Here is a 12,895-nt window from a genome sequence, read left to right as displayed (position 1 = left end):
AGACTAACACAAAAACTGCATTTTGTCTCATCTTATGTGATAAACAGGACTTCTCAGGTTAGTTAGAAAAGGTTAGAAATATTCTGAACACATTCTTCAAACAGGACATCATTCCACCCAAGCGATCACTTTGCCCACAGATACTGTACAACACTAAAAATGTGCTAGAAAGTGAAATAAGTGTTCTTCAACGTGTCTTAACCAAAGGTTGGGAACGCTGGTATTTGGTTGCCCACCCAAGAGATTCCCTCAGTATGGCACTGTTTGAGTGTATGACAATACTATATCCATTGCTGGATGATTTCTCAGGTCTAGAGCATGGTTCACCAGTGTGGGCAGCGGGTAGGTATCGATATAACAGGTGCATCGTGTATTCGCAAAATCATAACTTCCTCTCTGTGCTGTCATATGATACACCAGAATGTATACAAGGGACAGGTCTGTATACAACAGACAGAATGTTCACTGCCTATCAGTTTTGTAACTTGCTAGTGCCTCCCAGTTTACTTTGAATCTTGCCATTATTCCAGAAGCATCCACCACATGGTTTCATTTTACTATAATTACCAAAAAATAGGTTAGGCATATGCTTCTCCTTATTTGATACATGCTAAAGGAGAACTGTATCACTATGTGGCCATGATTTAATGAAACCCCTACCCTGGGAATGGTTCTATTTACCATGATGCAAAAGTACCAGATCAGGAGGATTACATTTTACCATTGTGAAATATCTAATACAAGTTAGTGGGTCAGAATAATCTCATATTACCAGGGTCAGAGAGGTTCACAGGAGAATTGAAAAAAAACTCTAATACGCCAAAGTCATATTCCCCCAAAATGGGTTTTTGTGCCCTCTGGTGGGCTCACGCTCCCTACAAATGTCAGGAAACCTAAGCATTCTGGTGGGCTCTCCTACTTCCTCTGATGGGCCTTCTCTGGGTCCTCTGGCCTTTAACCATTGTGCCTCCCAATTTTTTTACAGATCCCCCTCATAACATTCACATTTTGTCTCCCTTCTCTCTTTCTCTGTTGGTACTTGTTATGTTCCCTTACATAGGATATTTGTGGTACTTTGGAATAATGGAGAGTCTACATGACTGGAGATATGAAAACTTTTCTCAGTCTGCACCGATGATGTGCCGTACTTCCAAATTCCCCATTGTGAGTAATACCAGATCTCCCAGGGAAACATAATAAATAGAGCTGTGCCCCTCCAATGTACGGGTAACCTTCATTCAGGCATACAAAGTAATACTCCAGCACATGTTAAACCTCCTCTCTTTATCACAGCCCAGCACAAACCAAGCAAAGGCTCACAAATTCAACCATCAACCTTCCTCCACTAAAAGTGCACTTGTTATTGGAAGGAAATTGCACCGACCACTAGATAGAGGGGACAGAAGTTACCAGGGGCTTCTTAGGTGACATTCGTTTCCTTCTTAAAGGGACACGTAACATTTATATTCATCTATTACAAGTATAAAGAGAACTAACAAATAAATAGATCGGGAGGATGCCCTCAGCAACCCGTTACCTGGCTGGTTTTGTGTGTCAAAGTGTAGTATATAGGGCATTGGAACAGAATGATAGGCAATCATCTATCAGAGGGAGGTCAACAATGGCAGCCTAAATATTACCCCTGATTTATTAAAGCTCTCCAAGGCTGGAGAGAATACACTTTTATCAGTGAACCTGGGTGATCCAGTACATATGCAGCGATCTGGTGCAGGATTGAAAACATTTGCTAACAAACAGCAAATGGCTTTTATGCAATCTATTTCTGTATCACCTGGCTTTACTGATGAAAGTGTATCCTCTCCAGCCTTGGAGAGCTTTAATAAATCAGGCCCATTGACTCAGTCCAAGTTTCCTTTAAATTGTATAAGTATTTTATTAAAGGTATTTTTATGTTCTCTTCTGAAGCATGATTAGCTAAATACCTCTAGTTGTGATGTCTTCTTCCTCCTATACCCCCGTTCCTGCTTGGAAACTGGAAGAAAGCCAACAAGCAGGTAAGGGAATGTCTGAGGAATACTGTATATATGTAATGGTTTATTAGGGCTATTTATATGAAACAGGGAATCTAACATTCCCTCAAACATTCCCTGGAGGGAATCAGTTACTGCCACTGAAACACCTGGAAGATTCTCCCCAGTAAATATTAAGGGATTGTCTGATTCCCTGTTTTATAAATAGAGTCCTCAGAGAAGAATAAAAAAATTACCTTCTATTTTAGACATGCGGAGTTCAGGTACATTTTACAACTATGTGTTCTGTTCTTCTTCAACAAACATATTATGTGGATCTGTGTTCCTGCAAATTGCTGATTTTATATTCAAATGCATGAAGTTGTGTTTAAACAGAAAACACAGTGTTTCAAAATCACAAATGCATTTTCCTTCTTAGCCTGCAGTTCAAATGCATTTCAATAAGACAGATATGCAAACCAATTCAATTTTTTTAACTTCAGTTTTTTTAAATCAATGGAATTTTACTGATCTGCGTTTGACATGTGTACCAGAATAATGCCAGGCGGAGTGAGCCTAACCTTACCCCCAAGCCCTTTACAGGAGTAATCCTGCAAGCACCTGCCATGATTAGTGCCATTCACTAGATTGTAAGCTCTTGGGGCAGGGTCCTCTCCTCCTGTGTCACTGTCTGTATCTGTCTGTCATTTGCAACCCCTATATAATGTACAGCACTGCGTAATATGTTGGTGCTATATAAATCCTGTTTATTAATAATAATAACAATAATAATAATTCACTTTCTCCTGTCAGCTCTGCTGTCTCAGCATAAAAGTCGGTGCAGTGATTGCAGTGATTACCTCGTAGATCTGGGGTAGGCTGTGCTGCCTGATGTAGCTCCTGAGCTGCCCATCTGCATTACGCAGAGATGCCATGTTACAAGTGCGGAGTCCCCAGATCTATGGCACCACCGTAGGGAGTAGCGTCCCCGTCTCCTAGGAACAGCCAGCACAGATTCTCCGCCCCCTTGAGATAGCCACTCCCATATTTATCAGGCCCGTATGGACACGCCCACTTCGGTCGCACACTAAGTTGACACCCGGAAGTTGCGGTGTAGAGGAGATGGAACGGAGAATGTTACCGCCTGGGAGTGTGACCGTAACGAGGGGGCTGCTAGGGCTGGCTCTAGGGGCTGGGCTGTGTTATTGTGCTTACAGGGCCATTGTCAATAAAGAGAAGAAGAAGCACGTGACAGGGACAGGTTTACTGGCGAGAGTGTCCCATATGTCTGTATTGGAGAATGTTCACACACCGGGGGCAGGTAGAGTGCACTGCACATAATGACCTACAGGGGGCTCTCATCTCTGCTGCTGTCCTGCATGTTGTATGTATGGCATGTGGAGTATGGCAGGAACACTGCTTGTTTGTACATCAGATTGCATCATGCTGGGGCTTTCACCTACATCCCATTGGCCTCATCACTCTTTATGTCTTTATGCATTTAGTCTGATCATGTAATAAAATGTCACCTGATTTCCTACAGTTATTAAAAGCTTAAAGAGTCATTTTAATTATATGTCCCTATGTTTAAACACTGATAGTGCTGAAAAAAACAGTGTTTTTAATGTCTGTGGTAGGATGAGAATTCTGCATCTGCTGGACTACAGAATTGCACTGCTCCTCTGCTGCACTACAGAACCCTTTTACTACAGCATAGTGCAGCCATATTGCTGATTTCTAAATAAGCCCTTATATATAGTATAGTTATTCAGGCGGGATAAACAATACTGCTTGATGAAGTGACCAGGTTTGGAAATGATGAATTAATATCATTGTTCAGATGGTCTATTTATTGTACAGCGCTGTGTAAACTGCAACATAGAAAAGATGAACATACTATTGACTTCAAGTGAACATGATCAGGATTAAAAGGTGGCTATAGGGAATCAGTCAGGAAGTGGGGGCACCTTGTGGTACATGTGATTAATGTGTTAATATTCATGTCAACCTGTGTGCTCTGCCTCGGATTTGTGCTCTGCCTTCTCCTAGCACTACCCCCCCTCTTCATTTTCTAGTATGCCCTGTGGTTCTGGGATCTTTTGGTTATGTTAAATATTTGGGGGGTAGGACCAAAAAGGGATGGGTCTAAATCTGCCCTAAACAGAGCTGAGTGTTTGTGGGGCATAATACTAAATAAACATTGCAATGTGCTGTACTCCGAGGATGGGTTGTATGCGTGTTTGCAATAACATATTTGCTTGCTTCTATGCTTTTTTAAGCTAAATGTGAAACCTAAGCCAATGTTTACTCACTTACATGTGGATGTTTTCTAACAGTTCAGTTAGGAAACATTCCTACATCAGCAAGCAACCTGGAAGCCCACCATCTGAAAGCACTTCTTGATATCCTTGACAGCAATGCTGCTGATTCTTCCATCCAAGAGCGAGTTTTAGTTACATTGGGTAACAGCGCAGCTTTTTCATCAAATCATGTAAGTCGCTAAGGTTCTCTATTTCTGAAAAGCAACCATATCACTGTTTGATGAACATTTTTTTTTAATTCATTTATTTAGGATCAAAAAATAAATGTACAGTCTTATAATATCCTTAAGGAGTTCACATGCCCCTTCATAGGCAGATTATTAAATATTGCACATGGAACACAGGAATGGAACACATTGCAAGTAACTGTGGGCAGGCTGAAGTTTTTATCTAATTTTATTGTATTAACCCCCTGAGCGGTAATCCAGTTCCAGTGTGGCTCGGGGGAAAAACAACATGCTGAAAGCAGTAACCCTGAGCCACACTAGGTAGGGTAGCTAAAAACATTAGGAAAACCCCACTTACCTTCCTCGGGCCGTGTCCTCTTCCTCTGATCTTCCCTTTTTATTTAAAGTTTAAAAATAAATATTGGACATATTTCTGTGAGCTATGCCTAAGAATTATAGGCCTACAATGTAAAATAAATTTCTATGCAAAACAATGTACTGCTTCTGGCATAAAAATACTGACATGATTAGACCGCCAGGGAGGTAAATTCTACTTTTCACTTCTCATTGTTGTATACCTCTTACGGACCATAGCAATTTTTTCATTTTCACCATGAACTATTCATTATTTATGTTTAGATACTAAGATTTTTTGGCAATATTGTTTTGAAAAATTATTCAATTTTCTGTGAAATCTTTCAACAAAAGAAATGTTTTTATCATAAAATGTTTTGCTATAAATAAATGATACACATTTTATTCTTTGTTCCAGTTTAGAATGACCCTGAAATCATGTTTTAGTACAGAACATGGCAAGTTAATTTGTAAATAGGGAAAATCTCAAATTAGGGAAATAGGGAAAAAATTAATTAGGTAATAATTATTAAAGCAGACCTAAACTCAACATTTTCACTTTACATTCAACAGTAGACAACCCTTATATGTAAAGGGGAATGTTATAAATTTTTTAAATTTTAATTTTAAGTGCAACACCCTTTTTGCACCCCTGTGACACACCAAGAAGACAGAGAAAGAAGAACAAAGTGAAGAAGGAATTGCGCGGCATCTGAGGAATTCCAAGATGATGCGGGACCAGATTGCGGGAACGACCCGCTTTAGTTCTGCATTAAGGAGTTAAATATGAATACATTTTTTTTTAAATAAATTAACTTCTAATGGTTAGGCAATGCCATATATAGATCAAACTTTGCACCTTGGATTTATATCAAGATGAAATAGTAAACACAACCAAAAAATACATTAAATTGTTGTATTTATTTACTCAGTGACACTTGCAGATTATTAGCAGGTACCATTTTACACAGTGATAGGCTTTGGAAGTACATAATCACATTTATCAATCATTGCTGGAGTGGGTCTCAACACAAGCCCACCACCTTGTGCACTTTGTTTGGATTTTTTTGGCTGTGAATAATTAGCTCTCTAACTGTTCCAATGCCAAAAAATGTTAAAAAAAGTCAGAAAACTTTTTAAATTGTCATTGAATTCTTGCCATATTTGTTTATGTTATGATCTGTCTATCTATAAGCTTCCTTGCTATAAACAATATATTTTTTGTTCTTATTAAAAATGTATTTAAATGTTTTAATGCCATTATTTGTTTGTTTAGGATATAATTCGAAATTTTAATGGTATAAAGATAATCGGGAGATTCATTTCACATCCGAAAACAAAGGCAAAAGCATTGAATGCACTCAACAATTTAAGTATGAACTTGGAAAATCAGGAACAGATAAAGGTGACATAATAATGGTTACAGTTCCCTCTTCATTGGTGTATACAATGTTTTAAACATTTAGTTTCTTCTAAAACTCCACTATTGCTTTAATTATAATCTTTTAGCTGATTATCTAGGTGTTGTAGTGCTATAGATTTTCCCGTATTGGTATCCTACACTTTTCTTTCATGCAAATCTGTGGCCTCCTCTTGCCTCCTTGTCTGATGCTTATTGTGTGTCCTTGCACATGACCCAAGGACCATTCACCCTCTTAGGCTGGGTACACACTTGCAATAATTGTTGTTGGAAAGGATCTTTCATGATCCTTTCCAACGACAAAAGACTGCACGATGGATGAACGAGCACATGCATGATACAGCGCCCTTCTGCTCTATGGAGAGGGGAGGGGGCGAACGACGGAGCAACACCCTGCTGTACTCTTTCCCCTTCACTTTTATTACATTCATCCGTGGGTCTGTCAGGATGGTTTTGGGACGACAAGTGCTGTACACACGCCAGATTCTTGTCCGATATCAGCCACGAGGCGATTATCGGATGATAATCATCTGACGTGTGTACGTAGCCTGAGTCACGCTGTACTTGTGTGTGATGTAAGAGGGTGCACATTGGCACATATCACGCCTTGCTTAGCTGACAAATTCTTTAAACGGCATCAGATCCTGGAGTTGCTAGTAGTGTTTATTTGGCTTATAAATGCAAATCTGCCTTGTGCATTAGGTTAGCTTTTGCTGTTTACTTTTTTTCACCTAACCTCCTTTAAATAACACCCGAACTGACCAAGTTTCTCAAACTACTGAAACTACCAAATTTGTGGACATTCCAAGATGATAAAAATTTGGGGTGACAGGGGTAGTGTGTACAGTAGAGGAATGTAAAGAACATGATGTGTACATTATGTGCAGGAGAGTAGTATGGAAGGTATTACAGCAGATTGTGCAGTAAAGGAGATTGCAGGGTATAATGGGTCAGCATGTACAGGAATGCAGGGGGTATGATGTAGGTAGTAAAGTTTTGAAATGACTTTTAATGTTTGTACTGTGTGTCCAGATTGCAGTGCAAAGTTCAAAATGTAAATATAGCCATGTGCCTCCTTTTTAAACGTTTTTCTTTATGTACTTTACAGTAACACTGTCACAATATAGGTCTTTTGCATAACTGTGTGCTCTTCAGATAGATAGTAATCTTTGTTTTTTGTACTGTCAGTCGGAAGCACACTCCATATGCCAACCATATTCTATTTCTGTTTTGCAATTCTTACATTTCCTTCTATGACATAAACCCTTAAGGTCTTTTTCTTTCTTGTCCACTCCTGGCTATGCTTGTTTACTGATTGAAAAAAATCCTTTTTTGCCTTTGTTTGGCCAAGTGCCATAACGTACATAGTTAAGAAATCTGGTGCACTAACCTATAGAATCCAATCAGCAATTATTTCCTGGTTGCAATGTATTGCAATTTTTGAAAGTTGATTCTTAATATGTCTTTTTCATCTCATGATCATGGAAATTTTCAAACATACTTTTAAATGCAGTAGGTGATTGTGGGTGTAGATATCCTATCTCTCATTTGGAGCGATTGCACATATATTTGCTGGAGGACACGTGGAGGGTGCCAGGTTGTTTAAGATCATTTATTTAAAATATTGAAAACAGAGGGCTATCTGAGCTCAACTAGCATTTTCAGAAGTGACATACTCTAGACACTTGTACATACATACATTCACACCATTGTGTTTTCCAAAACGAGTGGATTTATCGAATGAACCTGCACTGTAGCAAACTGCAGTTCATAACATTTTGTGATTTACATGGTCCTAAAAAAAAAGTGATTTCTCCTGCTTTAGTGCCCATTTAGAATAAAGTGCATTGCAGTGCATGCTTTACCACAACACATTTTAGTGTGAACAAGCTTCTCTAAATCACCTATACTCGACCTTCACTATTTTTCTTTTTGCTTTTTTTTTTTTTTTTTGCAGGATTTCCTCCATGATGTATGTAATGATATTACATCATCACCACTGAATTCTGAAGTACAGTTGGCTGGTTTAAGACTAGCTATTAATATGTCGGTCACCAATAGTTACCATGAATTCCTGGCAGATTACATCCCCTGTTTTTACACACTTCTGGCGGATGGAGATAAAGCTACCCAGGTATGTAATATTAGCAGGCCTGTATTAAATCACATAAATGGGAATGTCCATATTTCCTTGTTTAGGATCACTGCCCCAATTTTACTGCTCTGTTTTAGGGGATTCTAATGTTTATTAGTATAGTAGTATTGAAGTGTACCTAAACTCTGAATTTTTTCTTTACATAAAAGGTTAGACAACCCTTTTAAAATAAAAATTTTGTGCAGCACTGCCCCTATAGTTCTTGATCGATTAGATGATCAGGAACTGATGGGAGCGCAGAGCCTCCCGGGATACCTACGTCACACATCCCGGGAAGCTCTTGACTGCTCCTTTCATCAAAATAAAACAAAAATTGCCGATCTTACGCATGGGCAGTGAGATCGGCAATTTTTTCCCTGCATGTGCAGTCTGAGATTGGGTGACGCAGGAAAAAGGACCTTGAAGAAGAGAGAAGGAGACATCAGCGCCGGGCCGAAGATACAACTCGGGACCCAATGGAAGAAACCTCCCGACAGATAGACTGATCTGTGCGATTGAAATAAAGTGTGATTTTTTTGTTTTGGGTTTACTTCTTCGTTAATAGTAGCTGTATTATTAAAGTAAAACATTTTTTTACATCCTGGTGATAAAATCTCATTTACTATACCATCCCATAAGTCTATAAAATATTTTACATAATACAGTGGTTATGTTGAGATAACCGACAAGAAGCTTCAGAAAGTATTCATACCTGCAGCCTGGTGCTACAATTGCCTAAATTCCTTTTTTCCTTCATTAATTAACACTCGTACTAGTAATCCATAATGGCAAACTGAAAACAGTATTTTAGACAATTTTATAAAAAAGAAAAAAAACTGAAATTTCTAATTTACATACTTTGCTCCTCCAATGACCTACTCCTGACTTCCTCACTCATAACCACATCACACGCCCGGCTCCAAGACTTTTCTAGAGCTGCCCTGACTCTCTGGAATGGTCTTCCTTGTCCTATTTGGCTTGTTCCTACTTTCTGCTAAAAGAGCACTCAAAACCCAATTTTCAAACTTGCCTACCTGTCTTCTTCTGTCACTACTTCCCACCACTACATACAGTATCTCCCCTCCTCTTGTGTATTACTTCCCCCATCTTCTAGATTGTTAGCTCTTCGGGGCAGGGTCCTCTCCTCTTGTGTCACTGTCTGCATCTGTCTGTATCTTGCAACCACTATTTAATGTACAGCACTGCATAATATGTTGGCGCTATATAATTCCTTTTTTTTAATAATAAAAATAATAATTTACATAAGTATTCAGACCTTTTGCAACAACACTTGGAAGGTTAGTTCAGGTGCTTTCTCTTCATCATTGCTGAAATGTTTCTGCACCTTGATTGTCCACATGTGGACAATCATAGCTGATAGCTGATAATGCATTTCATAGCAAAACCAAGCCATGAGGTCAAAGGAACTGAGTGCAAAACTTAGAGCCAGGATTGTTGCAAAGCACAGAACTGGGGAAGGCAAAAAATTACTCTGCACTGAAGGTTCCCACTAGCACAGCGGCCTCCATAATTCTCAAATGGAAGAAGTTTAGTACAACCAGGACTTTTCCAAAAGCAGGCCGCCCAGCCAAACTTAGCAATCAAGGGAGAAGGGTCTTAGTGAGAGCGATAACCAAGAATATGATGGTCATTCTGAGCTCCAGAGATGCTGTGTGGAGATGGGACTAAGTTCCTGAAGTACAACTATAAATACAACTCTCCACCAATCTGGGCTTTATGGCGGAATGGCTACACAGAAGCCTGACATCCCTGTGAAACACATGAAAGCCTGCTTAGAGTTTGCTAAAAAGCACCTAAATGACTCTCAGACCATGAGGAACAAGATTCTTTGGTCTGATGAAAACAGGGTTGAACTGCATGGCCTCAATTTTAAACATCATGTGTGCAAGAAACTAGGCACCATTCATCAGCTGCCCAATACCATCCAACAGTGAAGCATGGAGGTGGGAGCATCATCTTTTAGTAGAGTCTGAATAAATATGTAAATGTGATATTTCAGTTTTTCTTTTTAATTTACTAAATTGTCTAAAATTCTGTTTTTACTTTGACATTATGGGTTACAGAGTGTAGAATTAGAAAAAAAAAGAATAATTAAATGATTTTAGTGTGATGCAACATAACAAATTTGGAAAAGTGAAGGAGGTCTGAATACATTCTAAAGCCACTGTAGCAGCGTTGCATACTGCCTATAAACATTGAAAAGTAATATGTAATTACATATTGTTCATAGTGACCTAGTTCTATAATTATGTTTCTCTTTCTGCAGATTCATACTTTAAAGGTTCTTGTGAATTTGTCTGCAAACCCCTCAATGACCACAGTTCTCCTATCTAGCAAGGTAAAAAGTTTCCTATGTCTATGAATAGGTATAAACCAGCCAACGTATCTAGGCTGAAGAACATAAATCAAATCAGTTTACCAGTTCTTAGATATGGTGGTTGGTTTCTTAAAGAAATTCTTGTAACTTGTGTACCGAACTGAAATACCAAACAATTTGGCATTACAGCTAGTGGTTAAAGCTGAACTCTAGCTTTCTGTCTTGCATGGTTGTACAGGAACCTCTCTAGTAATAAATTGGTTAATTTCCCTGCACACTGTGGAGCTTCTAACCATATGCATTTAGAAGCTGCAGAATGGCAAATGCACCCAGTCTCATTTCTTGGCTGGCATTCATCGGCTAACCCTTCCCTCTCTAGCCTCTTCTACTTCTGGTCCACCCCTTTCAGTAACTTGATATCTGCTAATTGTGGCTCAGCATCTCATGTGGGTATTAACTAAGACAGTCTTGCCTAGGAGCACACAGTACACTCGACTGCCTTCCACCTCCTAAGGCATTTTAATCATTTTCATGCACCTTCCCAAAAGTAAGTGCACTGCTTGCACCCAGGAGAAGAGTTCTGAGGCAGGATGTTTTCAGGAAATGTACAGCACTCTGCTAGCCCACCACTTGCCTGCATCACAGAGACCAGTAATAACTTGGGTTTACAATAATGTTTGTAATATATGAACAAAAAGGTTTTATTTAAAAATCTCTTAAATGTAAAATATTTGTACGAGCCTTTCAGGCAGTGATTTCCCTTTGTTTTATATATAGATGGGTAGTTTGAAGACCCAAGCTAACCTTTTTATTGTTTTTACAGGCACCATCATCGCTAGCCAATCTATTTGGCAGCAAAACTAATTCAGATATTCTTGTCAGAGCTCTGACATTTGCAGCAAATCTTTCAGAGAATTATGACAGACAAATGCATAGTAACAGACACCATCATTATGAAGATCACTCATTATATGTCCTTCTCTTCAGAGACCAGACAGCGTTCAAGGGAAATCTTGTAGCATTATTACAGCATCCAGATACAGACATCAAAGAGCATGTGGCTAGACTTATATGCCCTCAAAAACTGAATTAAAAAATCTTCCTTATATACTTTATTGAATATTTTGTAAATAAGTAAGCATATCTATGACCTGGGTAAGGTCCTGTGTATATGGCATTTATGCTGTAAATCACATTTATAATGCACTGTTGTTATTGTTAGTGGGTTCTAAAAGGGTTGGGTACAATGGTGTTTTAGGTTCCAAAGACTTCAAATCTATTCCACACAGATTGCTGTCAAAGGGAATCAAACCATCTGAATATACATTGAAGATCCATTAGCAATGCTTTCATTGCTCCTTTTGTGGACATTGTTGCAAAAAAACAAAAACTAAAGCTTGGAAAACACATTGTTTTGGAGAAATCTCAAACATAGTCTAAATACATGCTTTAAAACTGAAGTTTTACTTTCTGCAGACCTTCAGAATAGCAAAACTTCAGTCAAGCAAATGAGCAAAGAAATAGGACAAGTGAAGACCAATGAGCTATAAGACAGAAAGCATAGACTATAAAGATATGTACTGTATGTCCTCCAATCAAAAGCATTAGGGGAAACAAAATATAAAGTGTTTTGTGTAGTTTAACAGAGATTGTTGTAGGACCCGTTTATGCAAATATTTAAGAGTTGTTTGATGAGATTTATCAATAATCTTTTTAAAGTCTCATATGTCCCGAGGAGGCAAAATGCTTCGAAATGAGTCCATGTCGAATTGAAAAATGGGACAGAATTGACGATTGTGTGTGTGATCCTATGTATATTCTTTTAAAGTTTGAATAAATTATGTTTTTTGAAAAAATTATGTTGTATAATGATTAACGATAGTGCCTTAAAACTCCAGAAAAGTTTTGTAACTTGTACATTTTACCATTACTAGCTATTAGCATTTGCTTTGTACGTGTCCATTTTGTGTTGTATATGAGATTAATGTATATGCAGGGGACTGCATTAACAGTATCTAATTGTGTTATATAATTAGGTGTAATTTATCTCCTAGTCTTGCTTTACTAAAGTTACTATGAAAGAAAAAAACTCAGTAGTGATATTTGTAGTAATGACATGCAAATAGATAGTAAATGATGATATATAAATATAAAGCAATACATAAGTAGACATTAGCATGTCATTACTACA

General features: G+C 38.3%; 1 protein-coding gene across 1 annotated transcript; it reads left to right on the top strand.

The window, feature by feature from the left end:
- The first annotated feature begins 3,036 nt into the window (after nucleotides 1-3,036).
- ARMC10 (armadillo repeat containing 10) lies at nucleotides 3,037-12,560 on the top strand. The gene is made up of 6 exons (XM_072401716.1): nucleotides 3,037-3,291; nucleotides 4,307-4,461; nucleotides 6,089-6,217; nucleotides 8,190-8,366; nucleotides 10,654-10,725; nucleotides 11,528-12,560. The coding sequence occupies exons 1-6, from the start codon at nucleotides 3,093-3,095 to the stop codon at nucleotides 11,795-11,797; spliced, it is 1,002 nt and encodes a 333-aa protein (XP_072257817.1). The 5' UTR covers nucleotides 3,037-3,092; the 3' UTR covers nucleotides 11,798-12,560.
- The last annotated feature ends 335 nt before the right edge of the window (nucleotides 12,561-12,895 follow it).

This window comes from Pyxicephalus adspersus, chromosome 2 (genome assembly GCF_032062135.1).
Source record: "Pyxicephalus adspersus chromosome 2, UCB_Pads_2.0, whole genome shotgun sequence".
In the NCBI taxonomy this organism is placed as follows: domain Eukaryota; kingdom Metazoa; phylum Chordata; class Amphibia; order Anura; family Pyxicephalidae; genus Pyxicephalus; species Pyxicephalus adspersus.
This window is presented reverse-complemented; position numbering and strand designations above follow the sequence as displayed.